General features: G+C 40.0%; 1 protein-coding gene across 5 annotated transcripts; it reads right to left on the bottom strand.

Moving 5' to 3' along the window:
* Positions 1 to 175: 175 nt before the first annotated feature.
* Positions 176 to 14,271, bottom strand: LOC144032887 (protein sel-1 homolog 3). Of its 5 annotated transcripts, none has more exons than XM_077540415.1 (25): positions 14,039 to 14,271; positions 13,105 to 13,961; positions 12,928 to 13,002; positions 12,375 to 12,849; positions 11,859 to 11,985; positions 11,500 to 11,621; positions 11,278 to 11,393; positions 11,141 to 11,202; positions 10,631 to 10,763; positions 10,402 to 10,537; positions 10,200 to 10,322; positions 8,672 to 8,877; positions 8,413 to 8,592; positions 6,667 to 6,786; positions 6,448 to 6,588; positions 5,328 to 5,390; positions 4,910 to 5,083; positions 3,987 to 4,114; positions 3,816 to 3,899; positions 2,684 to 2,774; positions 2,507 to 2,594; positions 1,281 to 1,390; positions 1,033 to 1,160; positions 764 to 866; positions 176 to 393 (listed from the first exon to the last, which is right to left on the bottom strand). In XM_077540415.1, the coding sequence occupies exons 3-25, from the start codon at positions 12,973 to 12,975 to the stop codon at positions 310 to 312; spliced, it is 3,042 nt and encodes a 1,013-aa protein (XP_077396541.1). In that variant the 5' UTR covers positions 12,976 to 13,002; positions 13,105 to 13,961; positions 14,039 to 14,271; the 3' UTR covers positions 176 to 309. The 5 variants fall into 5 exon arrangements, with proteins under 5 accessions (XP_077396541.1, XP_077396542.1, XP_077396538.1 ...); XM_077540416.1 differs by having other exon boundaries at positions 12,928 to 12,997; XM_077540412.1 differs by having other exon boundaries at positions 13,824 to 13,961.
* Positions 14,272 to 14,354: the final 83 nt, after the last annotated feature.

Here is a 14,354-nt window from a genome sequence, read left to right as displayed (position 1 = left end):
TCAATGCATTAAGTATTGTTTGTGGTTTCAACAAATAAGACAGAGTTAGGGAGTGGACATATTTCATTGGAAACATAATTCCATCCATTATTACTGTGGCAGAATCCAGAGGTGGAAAATAAATATTGTACAAAGTTCATGTCTCGAGGCATTTTATTTCTTGGTTTATTAAAAGTCTGTAAAAAAAAAAAAAAAAAAAACAACATCTCAACAAACTGTCAGTCGTGTACATATGTTTGTTTTGGGCAATCATCAATCCTTTTAGATGATCAATATGTGCCACATTGACTGCGGACGTGGAAGCTCCTGTTAGCTTCGAGCTAAGAGCCGTCGAACGAGGATGCCGAGGAGCGCCAGGACAAGCGGTGCCGCTGCGGCAACGGTGGCGACGTACTGTTGACGTGAAACAGCAGAAATGACATCGGAACGCAAAACATACGCGATTGTATTTTCACTGGCTGGATGTTTTCATTTTTATTTTGTTTACTTTATTTAACAAGGCAACTGCAATCAGATTCTGATTTGCAACGCCGATCTGGCTGCTGATATTTTAAAGTGGCTTAAGTTTACATCTCACTTGGTAGCCAAATTTTTGCATGCAACACAAACCACAAAAAAAATGAAACTTGGAAAAAAAAAAAGGTCATTTGGACAAGTGATGGTACTGCTACATTATTGGCAGAAATAGAAGGCGCCAAACCACATTGGTCACTTTTTTTCTATACAATTTTTACTCCATGGAGGCCGACAGTGTGACACAAACCTTGATAGTGGTCGAATATTTCTTGTGGAAGCCCTGCAAATAAACGTTGAGTAGCGCCAGGCTGCAAGGCACGTAGGAGTCAGAATTTCCAGAGTCTCGACACCTTTTGGCGAGAACGCAGGGAAATATCAGTGGATACATCCACTTTTCACGACAAATCCTCCCAATGATCATCAAATAACAACGCCACGTTCCGCGCCGGTAAACTAGCGGAAAGATTGAGCGTTGCGTTGCCCATCTGTTGCTGTTTTTGGGGAGTCGCAACAAACCTTTGGTACAAAGCAGTTGGAAGCACATCGTCGTCCGCAAATTCCAACGGCGAAAGGCCGAGCTCAACGAGTAGCGCCGTCGGCAGCCTGAAACCGTCTTCCACCAGCGAGCCCAGGTGGTACCAACCCTTTGAATGACAAACGTACAAAAGGTTTGGAAAGCAGGCTACTTCCGGAATGACAGCAAAAAGGTTCAAATGATCATTCAAGACGTGAATGAAAAAGCAATAAAAAGTTACGTGCGCGACCTGCGGCTCGTTCCTCAGCGCGGCCCGTTTGTACATGTCGGCGGCGGAAGTCAAGCTCTTGTGGCCGTCCACCAAACCTTCGGACCACATGTCGCCCATCCTCAGCAAAGCTGCACACAAGCAAAAGGGAAACCAGAAGCACAAATCTCGAAGTGTAATTCGACTGGAACATCAAGCAGGAATTTTCAATTCAAATAAAAACTATATACAGGCTTAAAACCGTAACTTGAAGCCCTAACTAACCCTTGTTTGATAATCAAACTCTGACTGGATGCCCTCCTTTGAATCACGAACCCGAAAATTCTGGAAATGTCTGGAAACCTTCATTTGAAACTAACATTGGATTGAAACTAGTGTTGTTCCGATACCGATACTGGTATCGGCAGAGGTGCAGATACTGCATTAAAACAGTAGTATCGGTATTGGTGAGTACTCACAAGTAACATGCCGATACCATGAATTCCAACTAGTGTTGTTCCGATACTGTTTTTTGGCTCCCGATACCGATACCCAGCTTTGCAGTATCGGCCGATACCATACCGATACTTAAGTTGTTTTTTTTCTTCAACATGAAAAAGCTGTCCTGCCATTGGTTCAGAGCATTCAAGGGCCAATAGGATATCTTAGATCGGCACGCAGTGAATATGCAGCAAGACGCAAGATGCTGCATCTAAAATCCTATATTAGCGTTGGTATCGGCATGTTACTTGTGAGTAGTCACCGATACCGATACCACTGTTTTAATGCAGTATCGGCACCTCTGCCGATACCAGTATCGGTATCGGAACAAAACTAATTCCAACGCTTATATAGGATTTTGGATGCAGCATCTTGTTTCTTGCCCGTGCACGATATTCACTGGTATGTGACATGTTCACTGCATGCCGATCTAAGATATCCTATTGGCCCTTGAATGCTCTGAACCAATAGCAGGACAGCTTATTCATGTTGAGAAAAAAAAAAACTTAAGTATCGATATGGTATCGGTATCGGCCGATACTGCAAAGGTGGGTATCAGTATCGGTATCGGTGGCCAAAAAACGGTATCGGAACAACACTAATTGAAACCCTAATTTGAAACTAAAACCAACATTTGAAACCCTACCCCTGACTTGCTAACCCTAACCCGTGTTTGAATGAATGAATGAATGAATGGACAGATGGACAAACGGCATTACAGCAAGACTATCCTGTGTACTCATTGCAGTTGTTCTAGTTTAGTTTACCGTAAGGCTCCGGTTTTTGGTTGTGGCTTGAGAGGTTATAATATCTTCTCTTGCAGTACAGTGCAACAGCAGGAGGCAGGAAGTCCCCCTGTGAACAAACCAAGCACAAAATATGACGAGCTGCGCATAAGAACGTGTCAAGTTAACAGCAATACAGGATGAGCGTTGCTAACTGGCCTGGTTTTGATCGCACAGATACGCCGCGTTGAACTGGGCGCAGGCCACGCCCAGCTCGGCCGCCATCATGTAATACACCAGCGAGACAAACCTGCAAAACAAACCGCACATGTACAAGGATTGTGACAAAACGACCAGTGAGGCTTTCTCATTCTCTGCTAGCCTAAAACTTCATCAGAAGCGCTCTGAACTATATTTACAAGCTGAAGTCTTCATATTTGTTCCATGATATTGTATTCATTTATTTACAGCATTCTGTTGTATGATTTTTTATTTTTATTTTTTAATCCAATCAGATTTCAACCCCATTTTATTTAGCGAGGCAATTGAGAATAAATTCTTATTTGCAATGCCATCCTGGCTGAAGACAGCAGGGGGAAACAAAGCAACATAAAAACAAAAACTATATTATTATACATTACATTTATTAAGCAATGCGTTTGCTTCTCGAAGTTTTCAAATCAAGTACCAGGAAAAGAAGAAAGAAAAGGAAAATTCTCAGCTCTCGAACTATCACTATGCTAACCAAAAGTACAATCAAGTTTAAAAACTAAAATTAAATAAATAAATAAATGTTTGTTTTTCTTAAACTAGTATAAAGCAATTACTTTGAACATTAACACTAATCCTAAATATAGGAAAATTAATTTTAAAATAATAAATGCAAAATACAAATTGTAACTAAATTAATATTTAAAGTCAGTTGTAAAGAATTACTTGCAAATGTGTTCAACTTATAAGTGAAAAACAACTGAATTGTACATAAATTTACTCTACTGGATAAAAAAAAAAAAAAAAGATGAATCCACATTAACATCATGCACAGTTTGAGCATTTAATTCAGTATGTCTTTTCATATACCTCAACGTCCTACACTTTGAGAATCACAGATTGATTATTAAACTCGGCTAGGGAACTGATCCCGAAGAGCCGCTGTCCTTTTAGATGCTTCCCTCCTCCAACACACCTGATTCAATGATCAGGGTCGTTATCAGGCTTCGACAGAGCTTGCTGATCATTTGAATCAACTGTGTTGGAGGAGGGAGACATCTAAAACAGGCATGACAGCCATTCTCGAGGACCGGAGTTCCCAACCACTTTTTATTGATCCCGAGCGGTACGTCACACTTACAAGTCACTCTTCAGGAAAGCGTCCAGGGCTCGCCGCAACACACGACCCAGGTAGCCATTTTGCTCCGCCGCCCACTTTGCCCATCTGCGGGCAGGTACGAAGACACGTTAGCATGCCTTTGTCAATGCGACGACAATGTTTTGATGAGGATGAAAAAGAAAAGGAGCCAACAAGACGGCATCCGACGGCCGGCGACCGACGCGACCGGCGAGCCCGGTCGACCAGACGTCGGCGACTTCCGCTGCGCCCCTGATGTGTCCTCGCTCCGCAGCCTTCACAAAGTACTTGTAGGCCGTGTACTGTGGGAATAACACGCTATGAATTCATGTAGAAATTGCAACTGAATGTTGAGGAGCTCACACTCGACTGAAATGCTGTTGAATGAATTAGAAATGTAGGAAACGTAAAATGTGAGAAAGTTCATTCAACGTTAGATTCAATTCAGGAATTTTCTTAAAATGTGAATTCTTCAATTTGACAATTCAGGGAAAACTCGAGTGGGATATTTTGATCATAGAATGGTTTGAATACCGTATTTTCTGCACTATAAGGTGCACCTTATTATAAGGCGCACCTTCAATAAATTACATATTTAAAAAAAAAAATTCATATATATGGCGCTACAGTAGAGGCTGGGGTTACGTTATGCATCTATTAGATGGTGCTGCGCTAAAGGGAATGTCAACAAAACAGTCAGATAGGTCAGTCAAACTTTATTAATAATTACCAACCAGCTTTCTGACAACTCCAAAATGAATAAACAGCTGTTTTATTATTTTAGTATTAGTATTAGCTAGCGATCCAAGATGGCGCGATCTTCTGCGCATGCACGTCACCGATCGTGCAGGGTCACCGATAGCGTCTTGACAGCGAGACCTGTTGCGGCTCAATATCGATCCATATATAAGGCGCACTGGATTATAAGGCGCAGGGTCAGCTTTTGAAAAAATTGAAGGCTTTTAGGTGCGCCTTATAGTGCGGAAAATACGGTAAGTAGAAAGATTTTGCCATTGAGGTGAATTTGTTACATTTTGTCACTTTTAACAAAATGTGAATGGTGGTAAGTATTCAGGTCATTCAAGTCACCTTCCCACCTGGTCGGCGGGTTTTTGCGGGTAAAGCCCCAGCAAGTAGACGATGCCCAGGTTGAGAGCGGCGTCGGGGCTCTGGAGGGCGTCCGCCTGTTCCCACAGCTCCACCGCCTTCTCGTAGTCCGACTCCAAGCGCTCGTAGTACCAGGCCAGCGCGCTGATGGCGGGAACGAACCCCTGACGGGCAAAATAAGGGCGTCGTCATACTGGGCCATTGAAAACCACTACTACTACTTTGGCCACTTCGTGGTGATGATGATAAGATGTACAATAGAAATGAACACAGTTTCTACAAATATATACGGTCAAAAAAGTCACTATGGATGCAAATTCATGCGATGGCTCCTGTTACAAACCACCATGATTAATAGAAAGAAAACAAATAAAGGGAAATTTATAATCAAGAAAACGATTATCATACCTTGTCCATTGATTTCTTCAATAACTTGATGGCTTTGGGAATGTCCTTTTCGACCCCGTGGCCCTACGGAGACGCAACATAAGTTTACATCAAACTGCAGCAGAACCTTAATTTAAGAGTAGGGATGTAACGATAAGCGCAATATTGTGATATTAAAACTGCCACAATATCGTCGTCGTCATGTTCATGATATTTAAAAGGAACACAAAAAAAAGGTTGGTTGATTTCCATTTGTGATGTTCTAGCACCCTCTGGTGGCTAGTTTTTTTTAGTGCAATTTAGTTTTTATTAGGGATGTTTTGGCCCTTCTATGTTTAAAATCGACGCTAATTGTCAGATGAAGGGGAATGTAATATTCTTGTGAACCAAGTCAATATGTGGAGGAACTCAATGTAAACGCCTCAATATTATTTGAGATTGTAGGTTGTTTATATGCATTGCTGTTATGTACAAAAGAACAATATTGTGTGTTTTTTTTTTGTTTGTTTGTTTTTAAATATTGTGTGTTTTATTTTTTTGATATGAGCTTGCTCATTTTTTTTTTTTACAATGTTGTGACCTTTTTTATATATCGCAAACCTCCCCACAATATTAATTAATTAATTATCGTATTGTGAGCTTCATATCGTGATAATATTGTGTCGTGATGTTTAGATATTGTTACATTTACAAGTGCTCCAATTTACAAGGTTTTATAGTTACAATAAGTCGCTCACTGTATTTTAAAATTTGTGTTGTGAGGAAAAAAAGTGAGCTTCATACACTCAGTCAGTAAAGATTTAGTTCAGTGAAATGAAAAAAATAAATAAATTTTCTATTCCCTCAACATGACTTAATGACAGTTGAGTTGAGTTGTAACAGGAGACTTAAATTTTTTTCTTCAAATTAAGCAGATTATGAAAAAAAAAAAAAAAAAAAAAAAATCTCCACTCCCAACAATCGATTTCCACTACATGATGGAGTGCTATTTCTCTCATTAAAAACATGACCAAAAAAATCATTTGGCGCAGTAAGACATGAATGTCATTTGCATTCATTTCAATGGGGAAGGTTGATGAAGACACAAATTGTCAAGGTGACGCTGCAATCCGAAACCGTGGAAAACGAGCTTGAAATTGACCTGCAGGAGGACGACGGCAAAGTCGTACATGGACACGGGGTCCTCCAGGCGGAGCGCCCCCCTCTCGTAGTGCCTCAGGGCCGCCTCAATGTTGGGTGACACCCCCTGCTGACCCCAAAACAGCATGCGAGCCAACGCTTGCTGGAACAACGAGCATGGAGTATGATTGTCTTGTTTGTTTTTGTGATCTTCAGGGAATGACGGTGGCGGTGGTGGTACCTCTGCATCAGGGGCACCTTGGTAAGCCTGAAACTTCAGCCACTGGAAGATGTGATGGTCTTTGTTGGTCTGAAGGCTCAGGATCTCCTCGTTGTGCAGGTAGATGTCCTCAACATATACCTGAAGACCAGAAATCATTCAAGGAGCTACTTTAGGCTTCGTCGTGCCATAAAAATAGGGCAAAATTAATTTTGTATCATTCTGTGGTGTAATTTATACAATTTTACCAAAAAATTAAAATAAACAAATGCATACTAGAACAAGTGAACTTATTCGACTCCCATTTAACATGAATTTGAACATTATTACAATTGTTTATTTCTACTTTCCCTCGCAAAAAAAAAAATTCATTCAAACGAATTGATGTCATATTAATTGAGGAAATAGTGCAGTTAAAGTTAACTCTTTTACTGCCACACGTTATTAAAAAAAAAAAAAAATGTAATTGTAATTTGCAGCTCTAGTTAGGGCCCGAGCAGCTACCGCTGCCATCTGCTGCCCATTGTTAGTGGGTGTTTTTGATTTCACAACTCATTGACCCGGCTGCGCTGCACTTGGACGTTGCACTGACCACTGATATATTTAAAAAAAAAAAAAAAAAAAAAAAAAAAGTAGTTGACGTCACTTAACGTTTATGGCAGCATACATCGTGATTTTACTAAACGTTATTAAACGTTTTTGGCGGTCAAAGAGTTAAAGTGTTAACTAATTAATTAATCACAAAAAATACCACATTAATCATGTATTAACGGATTAGTCACACTATTAATTTTGACCGCAGATGATCTTGCGTTTGAGCAATAAACACAACTACATGCATTAAAGTAAAGCATTTAATAAAGGTTTGCGTATGACATTCAGAATATTTGTTCATGTCAAACTATTGGGGTCATTTTTTTTTTTTCATCTTAAATTATGCATGTAATTAACTTATTAGAAAAAGAGGAGGAAGAGCATGTGCAGTGGATCAAAAAATGTTGAAGACATCCTCATAACATTAAATGTTGAAAGAATGAACACAACAGGTGCTCTTTAAATTTGGCAGGCACAAAATGTTGATTAAAAAACCTTTTCAATTAAAGGGATACTTCACTTATTTAGCCCATTATAGCAATAAAAAGTTAATGTTTTGTCTATAATTAATTTGATACCTTTAAAAACACATTTTGCAACTTGCTGTCAACTGAATATGACATCACAAGGGCTCAGGTAACCAATCACAGCTCACCTGTTTTCTAGGTTTGGTCATGTGACATTCACAAGCTGAGCCCTTGTGATGTCATTTTCAGTCGACAGCAAGTTGCAAAATGTGTTTTTAAAGGTACTAATTGTACATGAAAAATAATGAAAATATCAAATTTATTATAGGGAAAATATTAATGTTTGACTGACAAAAATGGCTAAATAAGTAAAGTATCCCTTTAAGCGATTAATCGTGATTAATCTCAGATGTGATTAATCTGATTAAAACACTTAATCATTTGATAGCCCTAAAAAATATTATTTTACATCACAAAAACATGGCAGTTGAACAGGGGTGTGTAGACTTTTTAGTCATTTGTTTGTTTGTTTGTTTGTTTGTTTTGGGGGGAATAAACAAGTGTGAAATTTGCCAAGTATTTTTTCCCCCCATTTTGAATTGACTTTCCCATATTCAAATAACAGACATATTACTGCTGATGGACAAATGGATTCAAAATCAAATCAATTCAAATCAAATCAAATCTATCGAAGTATCTCCGTCACCTGCGCCGGCGAAGGATTCTGCCGGTCCACGATGGTCTGTTTGGCCAAGTTGGCGTAGTAAGCATAGGCCACATCCTCGTCTGCGTGGACCCCATGGTGGCCCTGGTGGTGCAGGTGGCCCAATTGCAGCAGAGCCAACCGATGGTCCTTCTGGGCCGCCAACAGGGCCAGCATCCACGCCTGTCAACGAAAGTACAGCTGCACCTTGACATACTTGCTTTATGCTTAACGAAATGCTATTATGGTATCGCGAACGCACCTTATTGGGCTCTTTCGCCACCCCCATGCCCAAGCGGTAGATGATCGAGGACATGTGCAGAGCTGCGGTGTTATTCAAGCAGGCGGCTTTTAGCAGCCGAGGTAATATTTGAGCCAAGACTCGCATGCTGCTTGCTGTGTTCAATTTGCGAAGGGACAGCGAATACAGCGCTCGGCCCACCGCTTCAGGGCTAACATCTCTTCCCCCTGGCAAAGATGGCATGTTCACATTCAAAACACACAACGCCTTTGCAAACATTTAGGATATTTAGATCGGCAATAAATGACATGCAATTGCAGAGTGATACTGGGCGACAAGAAAAGTTTCCAAAAGTATTCTGTTTCTAAAGAAGATCCAAAATTGGACTGTGCAGTTCATCGAAATTCAATTACAATTTCAATTATTACACTCCATAATTACAAAATTAGCATAATTGTTCAAAAAAAAAAAAATACATTTTAGTTGTTTAAATTTTTACATTGGTACCTTTTTGTTTTAAATTTTAAAGTAAATAATTTAATAAACTTGGTTTCATTCAAAAGGAACTTACATAATTATAGCGTTTCAAAGAATTTTATTTGTCTTAATATTTTTTATTTTATTATTATTTCTTCTCCAAAAAAATAGTCCCACTGCACAGTGCACATGCTGCACTGCAACTTCAAGTTCATGCCAACATAAATAAATAAATAAATAAATAAATAAATAAACAGTATAATTATAAATTCTGGTCAGCCAAAAATGAAATTACATAATTACAGTGTTTCCATTTTTTTAAATTGGTCTTAACATTTTTCAATGTGTTAACGTTTACTTGTTTTGTTTCAAAAAATAATAATTGAACGTCCTACTACACAGTGCAATTGCAACTATTTTTTTTCTTTTTTTTTTCCCTTTCTGACCAAAAGTTTTTGCCAACATAAATATATAAATAAATATATAAATAAATAAATAAATAAATACTATTTGGTCCAAAAGGAGCTTACATAATCTTAGTGTTTCTATTTTTTAATTGGTCTTAATATATTTTTAAATGCTTAACTCATTCACTGCCAGTCATTATAGAAAATTTTTACATTTCCAATACTCACGTGATATTACATTCAATAATTATATATAAACCGAATCTACCAAATAACAGAATAGACTCCCTACTTTTTGTCCCGTCCCGTTCTTTTATAATTGACAGCAGAAAAATGTAGGTTTGCCAAAATACAGCCATTTCTCCCATGGACTCTGAAACTGTGTTTATTTCCTATAAAATGGGGCAATGATGTCATCTACCGGTGGTTGGGCATCAGTAAAGTTGTTTCCAAGTTTGATATTTACAGTGGAGCATGCTCAGATTCGCCCCCATTTAGCACCGCTCTAAAAAATACAATTGACAAGTATACTTGTCAAAGGCAGTGAATGAGTTAAACATTATCTTGTTTTGTACCAAAAAATGAACAATAATCATTTGAATAATCGGGATTATTATATTTTCCATAATCGAGCAGCCCTACTCCAAAATGTCTCCCGCTCTTACCACGTTTGAAAGCCAAATACTTTGCAATTTTGGCAACATATCGCGGAAGCATCCCCTCCCACAACTCGCACGTGTTGGGTGTGTCCTTCCGCTTCCCACTGTGGAACACTTCCAAACGGTTGCCTGGAAATACAAACGGGATTTGACAAAGGCTGCTTGGAAATGATGTCGGCACCACCTAGTGGGAGTAGACGTCTACTACTTGATTCTTTGCTGCGCCGAGCCAGGAGGGAGTAGAAGCGGATGCTTTGGTTTATATGGAGGGAAAATTCTCGGCAGGCGTGCATCCATCCAGTTAGGTCCACATCTTTTATGACGTTGGGAAGAACGACTTCTGACTGTGATGGGAGGGACGATCATTAAAAAATAAAAAATTTAAAAATTAAAAAAAACTTCAATAATAAGTTGTAACTGCGTTTTTTGTGGCTTACCGGGCTCTGAGGCGACGCTCTGTTCCGGTAGTAAACCGACGGGCCAAAGAAGCCTTCGGCACCCTGCACGTATCTCCCCCCACCCATTACAAAGTAGCCATCGGTGTCGTCCAGCCTGATATCATGTCGCAACCTACAAATACAAATAACAACAACTCATTTTTAAAAACAAGTGAACCAAAATGGCAGACTTTACGCGTCTCTGACCGTGACTTCTTCAGACTTTTTTTTTTACATCATGATAGACATGTTGCTAAGGAAAACTGGTTAAACGAATATTTAAAGACAAGGCACCAAAACATGGCCAAGTAAAAAAAAAAAACAGTCCTTTCCAATCAAAATGGCAGCCTCTCTGTCATGTGTTTTTCTGGACATGTCTTTCTGAGACATTTTTTATGGGTATACTTGACTACTAACCTGGTTACAAGGGGTCTCATTTTTTTTTCTTTTTTAAATTGCAGACTTCCAGACAGCAGCTCACTTGAATGCACCTATTGTACACAAACTCACCTGTTCTCTGTCCGCATCACTGTTCTCGACTCCTTTCCCAAGCACACTACGTTGATAGTCACCTGACGACACATCAGTGAACTTTTTAGTCGTCGTCTCCGCAGCTATTCCAGCCACTACCGCTTCGCACGGCTCACCTCTCTGCCTTTCAACGTCACCGTGAGCTGACACCACTCGCTCAAAGGCACCTCGTGCGGGAAGAGGATGGCGGTGGATTCCCCCGGCCCGCCGTGCACTTGGACATGCAGCAGGCCTGAACGCAAAACCGTGGATGAGTTTGACTGAGCTGCACCTAAAAAAACTCTCTTTTGGTTTAGTTTAAGGTTCATTTTTTTTCACCCAGAGGGGGGCACGTGTACCTGATTGAGTGAGGAATATAGTGGGCGTAGCGTAGTTGTTGTGGGAGTCAATGTGGTGAAGCAGCCCGCACGTGCTATCCCGGCAGTGTCGGGTCACCAATATCCAGATGGAGAACATGGACCTGTCCAACAGAGTGGCATTTCGTCTTTCTGTTTTCAAATGCCAATCAAAAATTACCAACATTTAAAATGTGACTGATTATTTATTTTTTTATCTGAGCCTAAAACTGATGTGGATAAAATCAGAAAAATCAAAATAACGGCAAATAATGAGTCACATTCAAATGGAACGAACAAATGCTTCTTGTTGAACTGATGCAGAGATTTGCTACTTAAGGTTCACGTTTCCTCACACGCACCAGGGGAACGTGAGGGACTGAACTCGCAGGTACTCCAGAACATCGCTGGCGTGGGGTCGAAGGTTCTTGACGATGCCGAATTTTTCCCCAGTAGAAGCGAAGATGGAGGACAGCAAAGGCAGTGTTTCTGAACAGGCAGATTGGATGAAATAAGCTGAATGTTTGTGGGTATTCTGTTAGTAGCCAAGATTAAGGTTGATGATGTTCAATATAACATTGAAATTGAGCTGAACTGGACTTTAGTCTCTCTGTCTAGGAAAAGTCATCACATTTTAAGGCAAAAAAAAAAAATGAAATTTGGGGTACTTTTATTTCTGTTAAAGGTCAAAACAAATCAACTCGGTTGCCACACAAAGCCATTCATACATCAATAGTAGGTTTGTGTTTGACTGAACAGGCCCAGATTCCACATTGAAGTACATTTGTGAGTGAATTGAGACTAAACCGTCATTATTTTTAGTATACACATTTTTGACTCACTCTCTCTCTCTTTTTTTTTCAGTAAACACAGCTTACCTTGCTCCACCGGGCATTTTTTCCATGTGTGGTCTTGTGTGAATTGCAGTATTCTCGCACTCCAAGCGAAGCAGACGTAATGCTGCTTGGTGGGCCTATTATACTTGGACCGTGGCTGTAAAGTTGCAACGTGTTGCGATGCGATCACCCACTCGCCACTGTCCACGTTCCTGTACCTGACGGATGCTCCCAGGATGCAGCTCAACACCCATCGGGATTGAGGAACGATCCCGTCCGGTCTGTAAACCAACCAATCGGGCAGGCTCACCTTCAGAGTCCTTTTCCTGGGTTTTCCTGGCATGCAATGCCATCGTCTTAGCAGCGATGTGGAACTCTCGCCGATGTCGAAAGTCACTGTAATGTCTAGTTGTACTGTGGCTGGTCCGTCACAAGAATAGAAAACCTCCAAAGGATGATGTGGAACAGGCTCCTGGAGGGGATTCAGGATTCTCACTGAGTCCAAAGCAAAGACCACCTAAGAAAAATGACACATTTGAGTTTCCTTTTTTTCCCCAGACTACAAAAAAATAAAAAATAAGAAACTTGCTCATACCTGCATGCTGAGCCACAGCTCGCAGATATACGTGTACTGCAAATCCATGTTGCTATTCAAGATAGTTGAGCTGCACTGGTTAGAAAAAAAAAAAAAAAAGAAGTCAAGCACAAAGCATTCAAACCCGGACCTAATCCGGCTCCACCTGATTGCCAAAGTCAATATTGAATAGCTCACTGTTCATTGCAGCCAATGACTGACTGGTCATAGTCAGGGAGGGGCTTTGAGAATTAGGTGACAAGCAACGGTTATGGTACCCTCGTGACATAAAGACTCTAAATTCCCATGTGATGTCTTGTTATTGATGCTTCTTTTGCAATACTAGTGCAGCTAAGACATATAGAGACATGTTCCTCATATGTTTTTACATACTTTACCAATAAAAGTGATTCTGATTCTAAAATATAACTTTATGGTACCTATAGTGTACCCGGTGGTGGAAAAGCAACGTATAAATACTTTACTGTACTATAAGCTGCTGTTTTACTTTTACTCAGATACTTTTACATAAATACTGAATGAGTACTTGCACCACCTATGTCGTGTCCACCAGGGGGAGCTCTAGACTAGCTAGCAACAGGGAAGCACGCCAGCTTCACCACCACCGATTTAAGAATGCTAGCTCGCTAATGGCAAACAATTTTTCCTATTTTTTTTTTTCTTATTCACCTAACCTCGCCTCCAGTTGCTGTAAATAAGCTACCGCATTAACAAACATATGTGATTCAGTAATGTTTCGATGGGAGCAGCATTGCGACAGAGAGCGGCAAATGAAGGATGTTATGCTAAATGCTAAGCTAACTAGCTTCGAAGAGGGAAAACAAATCCTAACTAGGTTAACAAAATTAAGCCGTTCAATATCACACATTTCCCGATATATTTAACAGCAGTCGGACGCTAGACGAGCGCTTTAGGCCGAGCTTGAGGAACAAGAGGAGGTCCAGAAGCAGCTGGACGGCCTCCTGGCCAGAATCAAAAAGGAGAATTGTAGCCATCAGGAAAATTTCCAACCAGTGGTGGCATCTGTAAAGAAACTGCAGCAAATCATTGTGGATGTTTGCAACAAGGTACCAAATCATCACTAAACTAAATGTATACTTTAGTTTATTACATCGAGACTCTTGCACCCCTGATGGAGATTTGAGATTTTCACCTTTTGTCTTATGTCTTTGTACATCAGAAATAACCAATTACTGTTTCCTAAAAGCACTCAAATTTAATAATAATAAAAACAAAAGACGTTGGCACGTTTGGAAAAAAAGAACAGCTTTGAAAACGTTTTTTAATCTGCACACAAGTTTTTCTTCAAAGATAAAGATCATTACAGTCTTGCTGCCATTCTAATGAGCCTTTGATAAAGTAAGGAATAAAAAGTACGTGTATCCAAATGTAGCTAGTAATCATCAACAGAAAACAAACGGGGCCTG

This window comes from Festucalex cinctus, chromosome 13 (genome assembly GCF_051991245.1).
Source record: "Festucalex cinctus isolate MCC-2025b chromosome 13, RoL_Fcin_1.0, whole genome shotgun sequence".
Taxonomy (NCBI): Eukaryota; Metazoa; Chordata; class Actinopteri; order Syngnathiformes; family Syngnathidae; genus Festucalex; species Festucalex cinctus.
Note: the sequence above shows the minus strand (reverse complement) of the source record. Positions and strands in the feature narration are given on the sequence as shown.

Bases quoted from the DNA above. Each gene is read 5' to 3' on its own strand.
- LOC144032887 (XM_077540412.1), bottom strand. From the start codon at position 14,104: ATGTACAAAGACATAAGACAAAAGGTGAAAATCTCAAATCTCCATCAG. The intron at 10,764-11,140 runs GTGAGTTTGTGT...TTGTATTTGTAG, and splicing joins GTGATGCGGACAGAGAACAG to GTTGCGACATGATATCAGGC. The intron at 867-1,032 runs GTTTGTTGCGAC...TCTCGCCAAAAG, and splicing joins CCAACTGCTTTGTACCAAAG to GTGTCGAGACTCTGGAAATT.